Here is a 21,672-nt window from a genome sequence, read left to right as displayed (position 1 = left end):
CCATTTTCAGAAATTACAGAGTCCACGGGCTAATCAGGGACCAGCCTCCTAGTGGACACAGCTGGCAAAACAGTAATGGCGGCTCCTGAAGCAACGAACAGTAACATTAACGTTCATAGAGTTTAAGAGTAAGTGCAGTTATTGTAGAAATAGACCCAACAACAACAATTAAACAAGAACAAGAGTATGCACTATGCACTCGGCGGAAATGACATTTTCGCCGTTCTTCCAAGTGGATTTAGATTTGACTGGATCCGACGTTGATTGGCTGAAGTACTGGATTTGGCGACGGTGATTGGCTGAAGGAGTTGTCTATCAAGACAAGTACTGAAATGACTGTGGACGGCTTGGAGTCCAGACTGATAGGTAGAGCGAAACAGGATGTGACATCACGTCATCAGGATGCTTTTAACCAGGCTACAAAAGAGAAGCTAAATAGAAATAATAATAATAAAAAGAAAATCCAATTTCCTTATGAAGCCCAACTTGACTATGAGACTATGAGGTGAAAATGTTGGTGACTGAGCGCTTTTGCCCTTTACCTGCTTCCCTCCTGGAAGAGAGCAAACTCCAGCGCCGTCCTCTCCAGCACGGTGAGGGCGGTGACGGTGACCGGCCCACTGGCCTTGCTGGGGAAGCAGCCCTGCAGCCGGACCTCCTGCCAGTCTGAGTGGATCTTACAGATGTCCACCGAGTCAAAGTACCTGGTGGAGGGAGGACAGGAGGGACAGGGCGGGGGAGGAGAGATGCAGGAGATAAGCTAGAAGCAAAAGATATGTCCTTGGTGAACAACTGCATTTGGCCTGTGAAGCTGCATTCAGACTGAAAACGCGCAGTAAGATTTCGGGAAATTACGCAACGCGCGACTAGGCATCTGCTGCTTCCTGCACGGCAGAGAGACTAGACATCTGCTGCTTCCTGCACGGCAGAGAGACTAGACATCTGCTGCTTCCTGCACGGCAGAGAGACTAAACATCTGCTGCTTCCTGCACGGCAGAGAGACTAGACATCTGCTGCTTCCTGCACGGCAGAGAGACTAGACATCTGTGCTTCCTGCACGGCAGAGAGACTAGACATCTGTGCTTCCTGCACGGCAGAGAGACTAGACATCTGCTGCTTCCTGCACGGCAGAGAGACTAGACATCTGCTGCTTCCTGCACGGCAGAGAGACTAGACATCTGCTGCTTCCTGCACGGCAGAGAGACTAGACATCTGTGCTTCCTGCACGGCAGAGAGACTAGACATCTGTGCTTCCTGCACGGCAGAGAGACTAGACATCTGCTGCTTCCTGCACGGCAGAGAGACTAGACATCTGCTGCTTCCTGCACGGCAGAGAGACTAGACATCTGTGCTTCCTGCACGGCAGAGAGACTAGACATCTGCTGCTTCCTGCACGGCAGAGAGACTAGACATCTGCTGCTTCCTGCACGGCAGAGAGACTAGACATCTGTGCTTCCTGCACGGCAGAGAGACTAGACATCTACTGCTTCCTGCACGGCAGAGAGACTAGACATCTGCTGCTTCCTGCACGGCAGAGAGACTAGACATCTGTGCTTCCTGCACGGCAGAGAGACTAGACATCTGCTGCTTCCTGCACGGCAGAGAGACTAGACATCTGCTGCTTCCTGCACGGCAGAGAGACTAGACATCTGCTGCTTCCTGCACGACAGAGAGACTAGACATCTGCTGCTTCCTGCACGACAGAGAGACTAGACATCTGCTGCTTCCTGCACGGCAGAGAGACTAGACATCTGCTGCTTCCTGCACGACAGAGAGACTAGACATCTGCTGCTTCCTGCACGGCAGAGAGACTAGACATCTGCTTCCTGCACGGCAGAGAGACTAGACATCTGCTGCTTCCTGCACGGCAGAGAGACTAGACATCTGCTGCTTCCTGCACGACAGAGAGACTAGACATCTGCTTCCTGCACGGCAGAGAGACTAGACATCTGCTGCTTCCTGCACGGCAGAGAGACTAGACATCTGCTTCCTGCACGGCAGAGAGACTAGACATCTGCTGCTTCCTGCACGGCAGAGAGACTAGACATCTGCTGCTTCCTGCACGGCAGAGAGACTAGACATCTGCTGCTTCCTGCACGGCAGAGAGACTAGACATCTGCTGCTTCCTGCACGGCAGAGAGACTAGACATCTGCTTCCTGCACGGCAGAGAGACTAGACATCTGCTGCTTCCTGCACGGCAGAGAGACTAGACATCTGCTGCTTCCTGCACGGCAGAGAGACTAGACATCTGCTGCTTCCTGCACGGCAGAGAGACTAGACATCTGTGCTTCCTGCACGGCAGAGAGACTAGACATCTGCTGCTTCCTGCACGGCAGAGAGACTAGACATCTGTGCTTCCTGCACGGCAGAGAGACTAGACATCTGCTGCTTCCTGCACGGCAGAGAGACTAGACATCTGCTTCCTGCACGGCAGAGAGACTAGACATCTGCTTCCTGCACGGACAGAGAGACTAGACATCTGTGCTTCCTGCACGTCAGAGAGACTAGACATCTGTGCTTCCTGCACGGCAGAGAGACTAGAACTCTGCCAAGTCTGTTGTTTAGTGTGAAATGCTTCCGCTTTTCATAAAGTGTTGGGATTCAAAATGTCATGTAAGCATCCTAGTACGAAGGCCTGTGTATCTGTGTGTGCGTGTGTGTGTATGTATCTGTGTGTGTGTATGTATCTGTGTGTGTGTGTGTGTGTGTGTATCTGTGTGTGTGTGTACACTTTCACAATGTCTGTCTACAGAAGTGTCTACAGAAGTGTCGCTACCTGATAGGCATACGTGGCTGTACTGTACACTCAGAGGCTCAATTACCTGCTCGTGTTACAGAACAAACGTTACTTTTAAACATAACAATATGTCCATGTCCACGTCATGTCCAGGAACTGGACTAGACTCATCTTATTACTCATCTAGTCTTGTTGATTCAACAACACAACACATACTGTGTGAGTCTCTCTGTGTTCATGTTTGTGTTGGTAGTGTGGGCAATATGTCTGTCAGTGTTGAGTATGTGTTGTGTTGATAGTGTGGGTAGTATGTCTGTCAGTGTTGAGTATGTGTTGTGTTGATAGTGTGGGTAGTATGTCTGTCAGTGTTGAGTATGTGTTGTGTTGGTAGTGTGGGCAATATGTCTGTCAGTGTTGAGTATGTGTTGTGTTGATAGTGTGGGTAGTATGTCTGTCAGTGTTGAGTATGTGTTGTGTTGATAGTGTGGGTAGTATGTCTGTCAGTGTTGAGTATGTGTTGTGTTGATAGTGTGGGTAGTATGTCTGTCAGTGTTGAGTATGTGTTGTGTTGATAGTGTGGGTAGTATGTCTGTCAGTGTTGAGTATGTGTTGTGTTGATAGTGTGGGTAGTATGTCTGTCAGTGTTGAGTATGTGTTGTGTTGATAGTGTGGGCAGTATGTCTGTCAGTGTTGAGTATGTGTTGTGTTGATAGTGTGGGCAGTATGTCTGTCAGTGTTGAGTATGTGTTGTGTTGATAGTGTGGGTAGTATGTCTGTCAGTGTTGAGTATGTGTTGTGTTGATAGTGTGGGCAGTATGTCTGTCAGTGTTGAGTATGTGTTGTGTTGATAGTGTGGGCAGTATGTCTGTCAGTGTTGAGTATGTGTTGTGTTGATAGTGTGGGCAGTATGTCTGTCAGTGTTGAGTATGTGTTGTGTTGATAGTGTGGGCAGTATGTCTGTCAGTGTTGAGTATGTGTTGTGTTGATAGTGTGGGTAGCATGTCTGTCAGTGTTGAGTATGTGTTGTGTTGATAGTGTGGGCAGTATGTCTGTCAGTGTTGAGTATGTGTTGTGTTGATAGTGTGGGTAGCATGTCTGTCAGTGTTGAGTATGTGTTGTGTTGATAGTGTGGGTAGTATGTCTGTCAGTGTTGAGTACTGTATGTGTTGTGTTGATAGTGTGGGCAGTATGCCTGTCAGCTAGGTGATAGCCCTCTTACTCATCATCTCATCATTATTCACACCAACACATATTTCAATAGAAAACAATAGGTCAGCATCTAAATCAAATGTGTGGGTCTACAGTATGTATACTAGGGCATAATGACACAATAGTTTATGCTTCTCCTAGACGTTTGATACATGATCCAATTGATGATCCACGTGTTTCCAGACCTGCATCAGGAGGTCCAGACCTGCAGCAGGAGGACCAGACCTGCATCAGGAGGTCCAGACCTGCATCAGGAGGTCCAGACCTGCATCAGGAGGTCCAGACCTGCATCAGGTCCTGACAGAGGCACAGTTTGACCGGCTGACTTCCTGCCGTCAGGAGCGCGGTACATCTGCATGCATCAATCTTTCTGCCGATCTTTCGGAAAAGACTAAAGACACACCTTTTCATGCTCCATCTGGGCCCTTCTTGAACTAACTTCTTTCTCTCTCTAAAAAAATTGAAATAAAAATAAAAAACTTAAAGCGGGACTTACCCCCCCAGATTTCCTGCAAAACGGCTCTCCACTCGATCTGAAAACCCTGCAGGCAAGATGGCCTCCCACACTCCCCTCCTTACCTGGCAGAATTCCTCCCCCATAAACTAACATATATTGGCCAATAAGTATGTAACATACAAAATAAAACAACCCGTAATATCTTAATTTTATGTAGAATGCAGAGGACATGTAACTATTTAGTTAAACTTGCATTCCAGGAATATTGTGCTCTAAAGATGACGATAGTGGCTCGGGACTGTTTCGTCCTGAAACCCACACGCGGATTCGAGGCGTAACCTATGTGGGATTCGAAATAACGCATCCGAGATAAACGTTATGAATATAGCCACGTTATAAACAACAAACTAACGCTGGTGATCCGTATGGAAACAGTGTTACTCGAAATGGTTAAAAGTTATATCAATTTGGTCATTCAGTGGCATTTTACCGCCTATAACATAACTAACTAGCGGCTAATATTAGCCACAGTAGCTATTACCCATAGATGCACTGGTCTTAAAGGGCTCGCACCACGTGAACTACAGTAATAATCAATGGGGAAAAAAACAATTTTTCACATGAGTGGGGCGCGTGCTAAACCCACCGTGACGTCAGGATGTACCAAATATCCCATTCATTTGAGGGCACAAGAAAAAGCAGTGTTCAACCCATAGAGGGAACTTAGGCTGCTGAAAATGATACAAATGGTACAATGGCAACAGTTTGGTCTCAAATGTGGAAATTTTGACCAGAATTCTTCACACACCACCCCCAAAGTCATATATATTGGTTAAAAGCTGTTTTGGGGGTAAGTTACACTTTATCTTTACCACTATTCCTTCAGATGTTGTAGTTGTCATAGACTGTGTTGCATAGTTGATTGCTCTATTGCTGACAAAAATGTGTGATTGTAAGTCGCTTTGGATAAAAGCGTCTGCCAAATGACGTAATGTAATGTAATGTAATGCATCAAAAGCTCCTCTTTGAACAGCAGCACAGCCTCTGAGGGTGCTGGCATACAAACAGCATTTACCTCGCTAAGACCTTCCTCTTCACGAGCCACGGGCCCCCTGAGATGCTCTCTTCCTCTCTGATCCCTACAGTAGCCTCCCGCCGGCTGACAGCTAGTATATATCTTGCTTTTGTCTTCATGACAACAAGGGAGTAGGGAGAGAGGGAGGCGTGCTACGCTGTAGTTAAAGAATTGTTTTTGATATTGAGAGAGAGGTATGGCGTGTCAGGTGATCCTGCTGTTAAGAAATGACTTTCTTAGCGTATGTGTACTCCCACTCCCTCTCTTTGAAACAACACAAGGAGGGCGGAATAATATACTTTCTAACAGCTTATTAATAATCAACATCAGACTTGTTTATCCTCTTGATTTAGAAGTGGCCTCATGAGGGCCTTGTCAATGTGTCCAGTGAGCCTACTGTTATGCCCTTTTCTTTTTCCACACTCAAACAAGCAGGGCAGAGACAGGCTGTAGGTGTGTCAGGGCAGAGACAGGCTGTAGGTGTGTCAGGGCAGAGACAGACTGTGTCAGGGCAGAGACAGGCTGTAGGTGTGTCAGGGCAGAGGCAGGCTGTAGGTGTGTCAGGGCAGAGACAGGCTGTAGGTGTGTCAGGGCAGAGACAGGCTGTAGGTGTGTCAGGGCAGAGACAGGCTGTAGGTGTGTCAGGGCAGAGACAGGCTGTAGGTGTGTCAGGGCAGAGGCAGGCTGTAGGTGTGTCAGGGCAGAGACAGGCTGTAGGTGTGTCAGGGCAGAGACAGGCTGTACGTGTGTCAGGGCAGAGACAGGCTGTAGGTGTGTCAGGGCAGAGACAGGCTGTAGGTGTGTCAGGGCAGAGACAGGCTGTAGGTGTGTCAGGGGCCAGGGCAGAGAAGGCTGTAGGTGTGTCAGGGCAGAGACAGGCTGTAGGTGTGTCAGGGCAGAGACAGGCTGTAGGTGTGTCAGGGCAGAGACAGGCTGTAGGTGTGTCAGGGCAGAGACAGGCTGTGTCAGGGCAGAGACAGGCTGTAGGTGTGTCAGGGCAGAGACAGGCTGTAGGTGTGTCAGGGCAGAGACAGGCTGTAGGTGTGTCAGGGCAGAGACAGGCTGTCGGTGTGTCAGGGCAGAGACAGGCTGTAGGTGTGTCAGGGCAGAGACAGGCTGTAGGTGTGTCAGGGCAGAGACAGGCGGTGTCAGGGCAGAGACAGGCTGTAGGCGTGTCAGGGCAGAGACAGGCTGTGTCAGGGCAGAGACAGGCTGTAGGTGTGTCAGGGCAGAGACAGGCTGTAGGTGTGTCAGGGCAGAGACAGGCTGTAGGTGTGTCAGGGCAGAGACAGGCTGTACATGTGTCAGGGCAGAGACAGGCTGTACATGTGTCAGGGCAGAGACAGGCTGTAGGTGTGTCAGGGCAGAGACAGGCTGTAGGTGTGTCAGGGCAGAGACAGGCTGTAGGTGTGTCAGGGCAGAGACAAGCTGTAGGTGTGTCAGGGCAGTGACAGGCTGTAGGTGTGTCAGGGCAGAGACAGGCTGTGTCAGGGCAGAGACAGGCTGTAGGTGTGTCAGGTCCTCCTATCCAACAGCAAAGCTCCAAGATCATTTGATTGTCAGAGAGAACAATGCGGGGACAGAAGACAGATGAGCTCCTCCTCTAGGCCAATCACATCTCTACTCCTCTAGGCCAATCACATCTCTACTCCTCTAGGCCAATCACATCTCTACTCCTCTAGGCCAGTTATATCTCTCAGGTTTGAGGAGGACAGACAGATCGCTCCTCCTCCTGGGCTTATTGCAATTCTCATATGATAGACAGGAGGGGCCATTAATAACTATGAACAGACAGACTGACACACCCGCTGGACTCTTTGACATCACCAAAAGATTCATTAGACCAGGTTTTGCTGACAGTAAGAGAAAGCTTTTTTTTTTTTTTTTCAAGCGGTGCAGCCGCATCTATAGGTGACTATGTGTGTTAAAACACAGGATGTGAGCACGAGATTAAATATGAAATGCGTGTGGGTGAGATTTTGCCTAGGCCCCTCCCCCCCACCTCTACAAGGAAGCACAGTGTCTCCACTGTCAAAAAGCATCCCGGCTCGGTGAAACACGCATACACACACGCAACGCACGCACACACACGCACGCACACACACACACGCACATACACACGCACGCACGCACGCACGCAACGCACGCACATGAAACATGAAACACGCATACACACACGCAACGCACGCACACACACGCACGCACACACACACACGCACATACACACGCACGCACGCACGCACACACGCAACGCACGCACATGAAACATGAAACACGCATACACACGCAACGCACGCACATGCAGTTTAAGTCTTAAACTGCATTTCCAGGTTTCTTAAACTTTAAGAAATGTCTGTAAATGAATGGATAACTCACTTCCTCATGGGGGCGAGACTTTGGCACGCTATGTGGCTCGAAACGTGCGCGCACGCAGTGTCAGAGAGAGGGAAGAGGAGGGTGGAACAGAAGAGTCAGACCTGCAAATCTGCACCGCTTACCTCAACACCTGGGTTTTTTTTAGCAACGAGAAAAAGCCTTAAATGCAGCCTGTCTACATGAACACTCCATAATAGAAGAGTGAATATCAAGTTATTTACGAGAAATAGACACATTTAGTCCAACTGAATATTACTGTTGGTGTTGCTTGATGTGGAAGGGACAAAGAAAGAGTTTTATGAGTGTTAACACATTATTGGTTGTTGAGTCTATTAAATCATTCAGTGAATCAGCAATGTATTAACCAGTCGATAATGTATAATTTTTTACACTACATTGCGGGTGAATGTGCTATACTATTGTTTCAAAATAGTATGACATTATATATACCGGTATACAGGCCTTATTATATTGAGTTGTATTATTGGTGTTTATTACATTACAGGCAGATATAATGTCCTAGGCCTCTACAAGGTCACTGAACATTGCTATGCTCATTTAATGAAGGGAAAGACATGCTGTCACGCAGGTGAGCAGACAGAAAGACAGTGAAGTCAATACAGCATGCTGCTGTGTGTGTGACGGAATGACAGGATTAATCTAATATGACAAAACAGACAGTGAGGCATGACAGGTCCAAGCTTCTGCCAGTGCCTTCCAAATTCCCCTGGTAACCATAGCAACAAAAACAACAACAGCAAGAAGAAAAACAAGGCTAGGTGGAAAGCTAGCATATGGCCGGTATGGTAAAGCGTGCACATATCATGTTTCTCATACAGTAGGATGGGATACATACAAGGATACATAGTAGGATGATTGCGGAATGAGATGTTATCTGGAGGGGAAAATGTAGCCTAAAAAAAAAGGAAGTTTAACATTACTTGGCTTGTGTTAAATTAACCTACCGTTCGTCAATTATAAACGTCATGCAGCTCTTTATTTTCTGTGGAGCAGTGCTGTAGTGGTCACTGGTTAAAAAAGTGGATAAACTCATTTCTGAGGCAGTTTTCTCACATCGTGCTGTTATCTAAAAAAAAGGTGGATAAATAAACTTCAGTCGCCCATATAGGCTACGAGACTATGAGGCTAGAACAACTGAAACTGAATCATATATCCCTAATGTAATTTTATTATTATCAGCATCATTGTTTATTTTGTGGTTTTCTGGCACGTTGGACCCCTGCTAGCCGGGCGCAAGGAGCAGACAGAAAGTAAATGCTGGAAGAACGCTGGTCCGCCCGCAATATGCAATTAAGCAGATTGAAAACAACATTAGCTCAGCAGCTGGAGCTAGCTTGATAGCTACCAGCTAACAAGTTAACACGCTGGTCCGTCCACAATATGCAATGAATTAAAGTGTAACTTACCCCCAAAACACTTTTTTTCAGCTTTTAACCAATATATATGACTTTGGGGGTGGTGTGTGAAGAATTCTGGTCAAAATTTCCACATTTGAGACCAAACTGTTGCCATTCTACCATTTGTATCATTTTTCAGCAGCATAACTGGCATAAGTGCCCTCTATGGGTGGAACACTGCTTTTTTTTTTGCCCTGAAATGAATGGGAGATTTGATATGTCGTGACGTCACGATGAACCAAAGACTATGGGATTTCAAGATAGTTACTCCCCTACTCCCCCTGTACCCTTTCGGCTCCTCACAACTCCAAGCCTATTCCCATGATGTCACTTGACCTGTTAATCACCTGTTAATTGATTACAATCGCCTGTTATTTTCCTACCAACTCCTATCTAACACAATACTATCAATAAACGCCACTATAATCATAAAAGGAAGGAAATGGCATTGTGTTGCTGTAAATCATTCCCAACCTTTTTCATACTAAGGAGCCGTATGATGAGATTTGGTCTCTCAGATGCAAATCTGATTTTTTTTATGTAGCCTAGATATGATTTTGTCCAGAATTCCATATATATTAGGTTGAGAGACAACATAGAATGCTGGAATCTTCTCAATGACAACTGGTGGTCTTCTGTGCCCCTTTTCGCTGGGGACACGGAGCTGCTGCACTGACGCTCTGCCCGCCTGTCTGTGACCAGCGGCTTGCGCAGTCGTAACCTGTGTAACCTGTGAGGCTAGATGCGGGATTCCCGCAATCCTGTACCCAATCTCAGACACTGAAGGTCCTTACACACCGAGCACGTTTTTTTCGTGCGATTAATTCGCACGTCAATAATATTTTCCGAACCTATATCAATCAATGCAACCGTGCATACCAACGGCGAAGTTTCGCCCAGTGTTATTGCGGTGTTTATTTTTTCGAACCACGGTCGATTTTTCAGAAATTTGCTTCCGACGTGTACACATCTGTGGCTGTGATTGACAGGTGGGTCAAAACTCGCATCGCAATTTCGTGCCGTATATTCGCATCGCTCTTGATGTGTAAGGACCTTGATTGTGCAGAAAAATCGCACACCAGCTATTTCTGTCTGTGTTTGTTTGTTGTTGCTCCGTGAGGGTTACAAAGGGACAAGGCTGTTTCGCCTGTGAGCACCGCCAGCCTGAGGAGGAGGGAGGGGGGAGAATGTTCCAGTACCCCTGTGCAGCTCTGTGCTTTGCGCTGGAGAGGAGCAAACTTTTGACAAGAATCATGGAAAAGGGAGAAACGAAAATTAAAAAACGGATTTCATGGCGCGCGGTATATGGCAAGTTGGACGAGGGAATGACGTGGAGAAATCTCGCATTGTGATTACATGAGCGTGAGAGCGGGGCGTTTGTCCTGACTATTGTGCTGTGCTGCGGTAACTAGTCTCTTTTAACGTAAGTTTAGACAAGCCACACACACACACATGGGAGAAAAATAATTCAATTTCTAGTTCGGCACTGAATGGCCAAATTGATATAACTTTCAACCATTTTGAGCAACGCTGTTTCCATACAGGCCACCAGCGTTGGCTAGTTGTTGACATTTATAAAGATATTGCAGCTCTCATATAAATTATTTTCGAGGCGGTGGGCAAACTGTAATAGCATCAATTTCCGGAAAAAATTCCTGAGCTGAGCACAGCCAAAGAGTATAGTATAGACAAGAGGATACGTCATTTCTTGGTTTTTCCCATAGGTTTTTTCAAATCACCGTTTTGTTACATATCTGGGGGGTAAGTCCCCCTTTAAGCAGATTGAAAACAACGTTAGCTCAGCAGCTGGAGCTAGCTTGATAGCTACCAGCTAACAAGTTAACACGCTGGTCAGCCCGCAATATGCAATGAATTAAGCAGATTGAAAACAACGTTAGCTCAGCGGTGGGACGCCAGCGCTGCCTTGGCACACGAGTGCACAACTTTCTCTAACGCTCCCAACTTTCTCTCTACACGCTCCGTCGTCATTGGAAACAACTGGAAAACTGCAGAAGCTGGAGCTGTGGAAAAGAAGCTCAGTGGACACACTCAGTGGACACATGCCCATTAATGCACTAGTCTAGTGGCAGTGGCATACACTTACCGTGGCAACAACGTGAAAGCAGAGTACAGCGGTAACCAGTGGGACGACCAGACCAGGATGGGCCCCAGGTCGGGCACGCAAATTGTATGGACGAGTGGAGATGACAGGCCAAAAACACCACTATTCCATAGCACCAGCGTGAGGTGTCATGGCACCCAGTCACACAGTGTGGGGTCAATACCAGATGGTCAGTGAATTCCAAAGAGATACTGTAAAGATACTGTATCCATCAGTCTTATCACATCACGTACATCACGGCACAATCAAAGGACATTCCAAACTTGTGTCACCTGTCACAACTGATACAACACAACAGTTATTCGATCTATACCCTGTTGGTGAAAGCAGCAACAGCTGTTTGTTTGGAATGAACAGGAGACGAACTCGGAAGTTAGCATGAGCCACTGTGGCTGAACAGACAGAAGAGGAAGAAAGAGCGCCACCTACAGACACTCAAACTTCATCAACAGAAGATCCGAGGAAAAAGACGTCACAGTACTGGCAACGTGATCACATGATCTCTGGAGAGTGCAGTGCAAAAACACCAAAGCAATGATCACTTATCACCAAAATCAAAAACACGAGGAATGAGTGGATTGTGACGCCATCATGCCACCAATGTCTTTGTGGTGCATTTTTTTGTTGTCCTTGTAAAAATGAACGATACATATGAAGGCATCTAATATTGCTTTGAAAATTGCTTGGACCCATCATCTCCAGAGGTGACGGGCCAATGAGAGATTGAGTCAGAATGAGACACTTACTTGATGAAGTCCGTGTATTCCATCCAGAAGACGCCCTCGCTGCTGCCGTGGGCCGTCAGCTCATGGCGCAGGTGCTGCGGCCAGTCGGCCCACTCGTCCGACCAGCTGCCGTTCCACGAGAAGCGACCCCACGGGTTACGCAGACGCAACAGCCTGGGGAGGGGCGGCGTGGAGGGTGAGAGGCATTAGAATAGATAGACAGACAGGGAGGAGGGGGAGAGGCCTACAACTGCCTTACAACTGAGGCAGTGATATGTTAATATATGTTACATTAGCCTTACAACTGAGGCAGTGATAGGTTAATATATGTTACATAGCCTTACAACTGAGGCAGTGATAGGTTAGGAATCGGCCTAATGAACAGTGTACAGAATCTCAACGTCACCCTTTCTTTCCACGCAATAGATTGCCAAGGTCAATGCCGGAGAAATCTATGATTCATTGCTTCTGCCTATTAAACCCACTGCAGTTACCAATGAGAGATGTAGATGAGGGGGAGGGGCCAGATTAAACCCACTGCAGTTACCAATGAGAGATGTCGATGAGGGGGAGGGGCCAGATTAAACCCACTGCAGTTACCAATGAGAGATGTAGCTGAGGGGGAGGGGCCAGATTAAACCCACTGCAGTTACCAATGAGAGATGTAGATGAGGGGGAGGGGCCAGATTAAACCCACTGCAGTTACCAATGAGAGGGGGAGGGAGAGGGGCCATATGAAAGAAATATTTTTCAGCCTTGACATGGACTGTGCAAAATGGAGCATCACTCACTTTTAAAAGGGGGTGGGTGTATTTTAACACCTTATGAATGGCCAAAGACAGAATTATTTTATAGTCCATTTATCACCACCACAAATGTATTTACTTTACAAATCTCCTCAGGGCAGGAGGAGGGAGGGAGGGAGGGAGGGAGGAGGGAGGGAGGAGGGAGGGAGGGAGGAGGGAGGGAGGGAGGGAGGAGGGAGGAGGGAGGAGGGAGGAGGGAGGGAGGAGGGAGGGAGGGAGGGAGGGAGGGAGGGAGAAGAGGAGCGATAGAAGGGTAGAGATAGAGAGATGTACTGAGAGAATAAGGCCTTGGCCACACTGATCCGTGGTGTCTGTCCATGTGCGTTCATTTCTCTGTTCACTTCCATTCATTTTCAATGACAGCTGTCCGACTGTCCGTGGAGCATTCAGAAGCGTACGTATCCAGAAAATTTGCATACGTTTTGATGGACAGAAAGTTGAAGAGGGATGAACTTTTTCTGGATGGACGTATCGGATGGTCGGATAGTCACTGTCCGTTTAGCCAATCACAGTCGAGGTCTCGAGAGGAGGCGTTCCGAGATTTGTTTCAACTTTTCAAAGAAGATGGCGGCTGAGGCGGTGAAGGAGGCTATAATTAATGCTGTGTACACCATCCCGCTGTTGTACAACGTGATAGTCAGTGTCACCGTCTGATTTCACCATCTACGGTAATCTGGTCATTCAGTGGCATTTTATTGCCACATAAGTAACGTAGCGCACAGAGCTAACAGCTAGCTGACGCCAGCTTTCTTCTTCTCTCGGTTTATAGGTGGGTCGCTGACACCTTCAAGGTGCTTACCGCCACCTGCTGTACAAGTAGGTTACTTGTACATGCAACGGACATAAATCTATCCGTCTATCCGTTCTGTCCATTTTCTGACGGATCAGTGTGGCCAAGGCCTTAGTCAGTGAAGCGAGTGAACACTCCAGCTCATCACCAGCCCTACCTGTAGCCCTGTACGTCTCTTACCTGTAGCCCTGTACGTCTCGCACGTCCAGTATGGAATAGGCGTGGCGAGGACGGAGACCCAGAGACTCGTAAACAGCATCGTCCACCTTCATGTTGCCCCCACCGCATGACGCACCCATCAGAAACCTGACACACACACACACACACACACACACACACACACACACACGCATACAAAAGCCACAGTCAGTCAAGCTTCTGACAAACGTGTTCTCTAAGCCAGAGGGGTTCATTCAATACAATTACACGTACAAACGTTGTGTTGTAATTCAATTTGACATTTCCATTCTGACATTGCACCGGTAGAAATGAACAGGAGTGGAGATAATTTAAGTCTGTACATTATTCATATGTCTTTTGATCTGCTTTACATAATGCCTATCATACAAAGACACCAATCTATTTGATATGTATATATGTACAGTATGTATGTATGTATGTATTTCTGTTTGATTTGACACAGTGAGATTTACAATAAAGAAGGGAGGGAGAATGAGTGACAGATGATAGCATTTAACAAAGGCAGTAAATCTGTATTCAACATAACAGCATTGCCAGCAGAAAGTCTGCGCCTAAAGGTCCTTACACATCGGGAGCGTTTTTTTCATGCGATTAATTTGCACGTCAATAATATTTTCCGAACCTATATCAGTCAATGCAACCGTGCATACCAACGGCGAAGTTTCGCTGAGCGTTATTGCGGTGTTTATTTTTTCGAACCACGGTCGATTTTTCAGAAATTCGCTTCCGACGTGTACACATCTGTGGCTGTGATTGACAGGTAGGTCAAAACTCGCATGGCAATTTTGTGCCGTATATTCGCATCGCTCTTGATGTGTAAGGACCTTTAGCCTGCTGATCCACCATGGTACCCCTCACTTAGCCTGCTGATCCACCATGGTATCCCTCACTTAGCCTGCTGATCCACCATGGTATCCCTCACTTGGGGAGTTCAGACAGACGGAAACATCCGGTACAATTTTCCCATAATTCCCGGGGGATGGTGCTCTCACCCAGCCTCCTTGGAGCTGAGCATCTTGGCCCAGATGAGGTCGGTGTCGATGGGCTCCTCCCGGGGGTTGGTGGAGCTGACCTGGAGCATCAGGGAGTCGCATGGAGCCCCCGTCAGCGTGGCCAGGCCCTCGATGGCGCGCCCCGCCTGCAGGGCAAAGTAGGAGCCATGGAGCTTGGCCAGCGCCTTCTCGATCAGCGCCACCCACAGCTGCTTCCGCTGGGCCTGAGGCGACGGAGGGAGAAAGCGGGAACAGTCAGTCTGTCACATGTCGCTCTCGGTGTGACTTATCAACAGAGGCACATTTGTAACACGATGATTTGTTTGCTCAAAGTCAAAAAGGAATAGAGACAGTCGGCATGTGTGGGAACGCCCACAAAATGTTAAACGGCTGGCGCGTGAGTGGGGTAAAACCGCCCATAGATCTCAATGGGCTGAATCACCAAAGGAAGGTGCTGCGGCTCTACACTACAGGTTTGGGGATTCTAGAGCAGAACACAAGACGTCTATTCAGATGTGCGTTTACTGCAGTGGTCAAATCCCCGAGCGTGTCTGCCTGCCTGGGCTAGCAGCTAAATTCTAACTTTGCTGAATGGATAGAACGGGAGGATTTACCCCACCCCCACCCAGCTAACCCAGCGTCTATGACGAGACATCGCCTCAACCTATACGCTATGATCAACAACCCTATACAGGTTCTGAGTCTTTTGTACTAATGTCTTTGGGAATGTGCTTCAGAAAACAGAAGGAAGTTTGCTTTGCTTCCAGAAACCATAAGACTTGTGAGCAGTAAATGTAGGAAATGAAGGAAAGGTCTTCTCACACAGCATAGACTGATAAATGCATGAAGGAAAGGTCTTCTCACACAGCATAGACTGATAAATGCATGAAGGAAAGGTCTTCTCACACAGCATAGACTGATAAATGCATGCGTACTTTCCTCTGGACTGGACAGAATTGGAACTATCTGGAATTGGAACTATCTGGAACTATCTGGAATTGGAACTATCCAATATCCAATATAATTTTTATTTGTATATTTTTCATGTATTTTATATCTTGCTTCTTTCTTTTTGTCTATATGTGTATGAATTAGGGCTGTCAGCGTTAACGCGTTAATCGCGATGCGATTAAGGGCCAACGTCGAACCCGTACTTGTAGTCAAGCCGTTCGTAGCCGTTTCCTGTCTCCTGCCTGTGGAGGCATGGAAGAGAAAGACAGCAATGCACTTCTAAATGGCTCGTTTTACTTAAAATAACACCCAAATGGCACAGTGGACAAGTCAAGAGCAGTAGTTTGCACCTTGTGTAAAACGGAATTAAAATATCACCGAAGTACAACGAGTTTGAGCTATCACCTAAAAGCTAAGCATACCAGAGCAGCTAGCGGCCAGCTAGCAGCCAGCTAGCTAGCGCGAGACTCATCACTCATTCTTCCTTCAGAGTCTCGGATGTGCGGGTCCTCTAACCACTGGGAGGTCGGCTCCAATGGCTTCACTCGATATACACGTTATCAATACAGTTTCCAATACCGAGCCATTATTCATAAAATAAAGAGAAAACATTGCATGGATGCAACTGGGACGTATCCTCAGTGATGTACCCTGGGGTCATAGGATGTTTCGGGTCTCGCAACATCATACACCCTCGCCCAGGTGACCCAGCCGGGGCTGGCCAAGCCCCAACTTACGTCCCAGTAGCTACCCACGGGCAGCCCTCTAGGAAGGGTCGAAGGTGGTCACGTGGTCAGGGCCACTCAATCCGCTGCTCCAGAACTACTCTGCCGGGACCGGGGGGGAGAAGGGCTCTGGTACGTAGAGGGACCGGGCTCTGTGGGTTGCCACCCGGCCGGGCTCCTCCCTCGTCTCACCAGGTCTAGGACCATCTCATTCCGACGTGATGGTATCTTGGTGGATACCATGCAGTACCAGTAATTGGTGGCACTGCAGACTCCACTTGCGGCTTGAATGGCCCTCCTAAAAGGCCTCTCGTGGATTCACATGGAAGTGCCAAAGTTTTTAGCTCAGACACAGCCTTCTTCGCCTGTGTCATTTTGGGTTTCGACTGCTCCACAGCGCCGCCGCCGGAAGTATCGGTTCTGGAGCGTATACTGCACTGTTTACAATTGTGCATTTATTTTCTATTCAAGATATATTTTGTAGACATTGTTACATCCTGTCTACATTGCACTTCTATTGAATTGAAAATAAATCTAAAATTCAAGATCACAAAGTACATTTATTTGCATTAATTTGATTCCCAATCACGACACACTGGTAAGAATTATTAATATCTAATTAAAAATGCTTTGAAATGCAAAATAATGGCATTTTAAACATGCGATACAAAGATGCGATTAATCGCGATTAACTATAGCTAATCGCAAGATTAATCGCGATTAAGAAAATTAAATGTTTGACAGCCCTAGTATGAATGATTGTATATTGTGCTGCCCTGTTGTTTATGAACTTGCTACCTTGAATTGCCCCTTGAGGGATGAATAAATTATTTTGACTAATTGATTGGTTCTCTTGACTGTGACCCAAGTGTTTACTGAGAGGCTTTTGAACAAAGACACAGAAGAAAGAACAAGTGATGTCAGGGTATACGCTGTTACTAAATGCTAGCTTTGGATTGGCTATCAGATAGCATAGGGTATACGGTGCAGAGCCGTATAATAGAAGAGTTCTGACATCTCCATTCACTCCAATGGACCAGTTTTTTTCCAGGAAGTAGAAAGTGGAACTCTTCAGTAAAAAAAGCAGCACTGTCGAGTTGCATCAAAATAGACAGTGTTGTACTTTGAAAGGGTTTTTCATCCCTTGAAATGAATCAAATTGTACATTATCTGCTTTATTTTAGCATGCAAAAGTAGCGCGAGACCCATTCCTGGCTGTTCATTGGCTAATGATTCTTGCATTTTGGTCCTCCGCTGACGCCACTCTCTTACTAGAGGACACTAATACGGTGTTACTAAATGTTAGCTTTGGATTGGCTATCAGATAGCATTCATTGCTCCTAATCTCCCTTGGCCCTCCCCTCCATCCTTCCCCACAACCCGCCCTCCTCCCTGACCTGGGAGAAGAGCAGGTAGCCGTAGTCGTCGCAGGGCAGCATGTCGTCCACCAGCACCGTGGTCCAGGTCCCGTCCTTACACAGCCGGACCTGGTAGGCCCCCTCTGGGCAGATGGTCCGCGTGATCATCACCCGCTCCACCAGCTCGGGACGCTCTGCCAGCACCGCCAGCGCACTCAGGAACCTGGGGGAAGGAGAGAGGAGAGGAAACAGGTGAGAGGAGGAGAGAGGAGAGGAAACAGGTGAGGGGAGGAGAGAGGAGAGGAAACAGGTGAGGGGAGGAGAGAGGAGAGGAAACAGGTGAGAGAAGGAGAGAGGAGAGGAAACAGGTGAGGGGAGGAGAGAGGAGAGGAAACAGGTGAGAGGAGGAGAGAGGAGAGGAAACAGGTGAGGGGAGGAGAGAGGAGAGGAAACAGGTGAGAGGAGGAGAGAGGAGAGGAAACAGGTGAGAGGAGGAGAGAGGAGAGGGAACAGGTGAGAGGAGGAGAGAGGAGAGGAAACAGGTGAGAGGAGGAGAGAGGAGAGGAAACAGGTGAGGGGAGGAGAGAGGAGAGGAAACAGGTGAGAGGAGGAGAGAGGAGAGGAAACAGGTGAGAGGAGGAGAGAGGAGAGGGAACAGGTGCAGCAGTAGATTCCCTGCCTAGTGCCTACCAACATGAGGGTCACAGGTTCGAGCCCCCGTGTTACCTCCGGCTTAGTCTCGCAGTAGCTAGCTAGTCGTAGATGCATACATGTATCTACGTCTGGGGCACAACTGTTGAAAATTGGTGAAGGACCGCCCCTAAAACCAAAACAAAATACGTGACAGACATATGAATTGACCCGCCACGGACCTCCTTATTTGCGCGACGCAACTCGTGGGGCGGTGCATTTTGAACGATGAACCAATGCACGCAGACATTTTGTATCTGGGGCAACGCCCGGGACACCCTAGCAAGGTAACAATGAATTCGCCAATTGGGGAGGAAAACAGGGGGGGGGATGGGAGGGGTGTGTGTAACCTGGAGAAAAAAAAACGTGAACAAAAAAAAGAAAAGGAACAGGAGAGAGAGAGAGAGAGAGAGAGAGAGAGAGAGAGAGAGAAAAGGCAGTGAAGTGGATAGCGACATGGTCCACGGATGGATGGGTGAATAAAGCAGAGACGAGAAGACATGAATGGGACAGATGATGGGCACGGCTAGGTGGATGGATGAGAGATGGATGAATGGACAGGAGAGACGGTGAGTGGACCGATGCCCACTTTAGACACAAAGACTGACAATCCGAGAGACGAAGAACAAGAAGCACAAAGACACAGACAGGCAGTCCATTAATCACTAAATATGTAATTAAACCCTGAATTAAATCATGCGGCAGAAGAAGCCTTGGGCAGTTATGAAACTATTTTCAACTCTTTTCGCATAATTTGCCCTCATTGAAAAATCAATCACTTTCGATGAGTCAAGCTTCTGTGCCTTCTGGTTACCTCCTCCATTACTGTTCATTTAGCCCGCAGCAAAGACAAACTGACTCGCCTGCCTTCATTAGATCAATCAAAAATGAAGTTAATCAAAATCCAGATTAATCAGAAAATGCTAATTCCTCGCCAGAGCGACTGGGGACACATGGACACGTGCCAACATAATCAGCAACACTACTTTTAAGTGAAGATCAGCTCATTGTAGAGTGTAGAATGAGACACTCACTGACCAATCAGACAACAGCTCATTGTAGAGTGTAGAATGAGACACTCACTGACCAATCAGACAACAACGCTGTGGAACTGGCTGCCAATAATCGAAGTATTGGGACAGTGAGCTCAAAATGGTTTTTATTTCCTGCTGAATCATCACTCACTGTCATAGAAAATTGAATAACACTGAAAAATTAACGCTAAGATTCTGTGTTATATGGTATGTATTGACCACCATATTAAGGGCCTGTTCAAACAACATGGCTTAACTTCAGCCCATTGAGCTAATATCAATATATCAACAGATGTTTCCCTCCACCCGTCACATGTGCCTTAGTGCAGTAGGAATAGAGAGCCGCAGGGATGACGTATTTTTGTAGTCAGAACACGGAAGTCCCGGACTTTCTGGTTCTTCACTGTTTCTGTCTATGGGATTTTTGAATGGGTTTTTGCCGCGATGCTTCAAATAAGGTCACTGGGCAACGCAAGCTTAATCAAACGTGAACCAGAGTTCAGTCGGATAATCTTCACACATGAGGACCACTTTCATGAGTTTTGTAGCGTGCGAGCCCTAGAAGTAAAAATCTCGAGCTAAGCTAATCCAGAACTACACACTGTCGCATACTGTAGGCTTCCACGTCACGTCAGCACTCAACCTGGACTGTTGTTGATGTGTGCACTGATTACCCCGGGCTGAACGGGATGAACCAGGCGAGGGAAAGATATTTCCGTGTTCATCCTTTGAAGTGGTGACGTTATTGACGTATTTATCCCCATCGACTCAACAGTGTAGTCTCATTTAGCCGTTTGCTAGCTAGCCGCCCTTTTAACGGCACGTAAAAGCTTCAAAACTCATAAAAGTGGTCCTCAAGATTCAAGATTCAAGATTTTTATTGTCACTCCGTAGTACAAGTATCACATGTGAAATTCTTGTGCTGTGAACTCCGTTTACAACATAGTACAAATATAACAGGGCATATGAGTGCAAAAACAACAAGAGACACAACAAGCAGTAAGGCGGTAGAGTGATAAGACAAGTCAGAGACAGTGGCATATTCACTGCACATAGGTGCACATGTCATGTGCATACTTTGGACATACTTAAACATTTAAATTCAACGTATTTGACGTACAGGTGCAAATAGCATATACCTAATTAAACATACAATTAAACATTAGACATACATAATGGTAGCATCTACAGTGCGGTACAGTACAGCTACTACACTATTTGTGTATGTTAAGGAGTCTCGTGGCCTGCGGGAAGAAACTGTCCCTCAAGCGATTTGTGCGTGCTTTTGGGACCCTGTATCTCCTCCCTGAGGGTAACAGGGAGAACAGGCTGTTGTGGGGATGGTTTGTGTCTTTGATGATCTTCAGGGACCTCCTGAGGCACCGCTGGTTATATAGTTCCTGCAGTTCTGGCAGCTCACATCCTGTTATGTGCTGGGCCGCGCGTCTCACTCTTCGTAGCACCCTGCGGTCCATGGTGGTACAGTTCCCATACCAGGTGGTGAAGCAGCCAGTCAGCAGGCTTTCAATGGTGCCTCTGTAGAAGTCCCTAAGGATTTCTGGCCTTAGCCCAAATTTCTTTAGGCGCCTGAGTCCGTGTAGTCGCTGTTGGGCCTTTTTGACAACAGTGGCGGTGTGACCGGCCCATGTCAGGTCCTGGTGGATGTTGACTCCCAGGTACTTGAAGCTGTCCACCCTTTCCACCACTGTGCCGTTGATGGTGATTGGGGGGGGTGCCCCCCCCCGCCCCCCCCCCCCACCCTCCTGTAGTCTACAATGATCTCCTTGGTCTTGGAGACGTTCAGAGAGAGGTGGTTGTCCTGGCACCACTGTTTTAGGGCCTTCACCTCCTCTCTGTAGGCCGTCTCGTCGCCCCTGGAGATCAGCCCCACGACTGCTGTGTCGTCTGCAAACTTCACGATGGTGTTAGAGATTTGAGTCGCCACGCAGTCGTGGGTGTAGAGGTCGTACCAGAAGGGGCTGGAGACGCATCGCTGGGGCGCTCC

General features: G+C 47.5%; 1 protein-coding gene across 1 annotated transcript in view; it reads right to left on the bottom strand.

Moving 5' to 3' along the window:
* The window catches only part of capn15 (calpain 15), a gene marked incomplete at both ends in the record, with an annotated part of 92,441 nt that overhangs the window by 6,970 nt on the left and 63,799 nt on the right, over positions 1-21,672 (bottom strand). The window contains 5 exons of the mRNA XM_083635194.1: positions 543-704; positions 12,142-12,294; positions 13,897-14,022; positions 14,910-15,133; positions 17,983-18,166. Of these exons, the coding sequence (XP_083491320.1) occupies positions 543-704; positions 12,142-12,294; positions 13,897-14,022; positions 14,910-15,133; positions 17,983-18,166 (849 nt within the window). The remainder of the gene's footprint in view (positions 1-542; positions 705-12,141; positions 12,295-13,896; positions 14,023-14,909; positions 15,134-17,982; positions 18,167-21,672) is intronic.

The sequence above is a fragment of the Poromitra crassiceps genome, assembly GCF_964638095.1.
Source record: "Poromitra crassiceps genome assembly, chromosome: 4".
NCBI classification, from domain to species: Eukaryota; Metazoa; Chordata; class Actinopteri; order Beryciformes; family Melamphaidae; genus Poromitra; species Poromitra crassiceps.
This window is presented reverse-complemented; position numbering and strand designations above follow the sequence as displayed.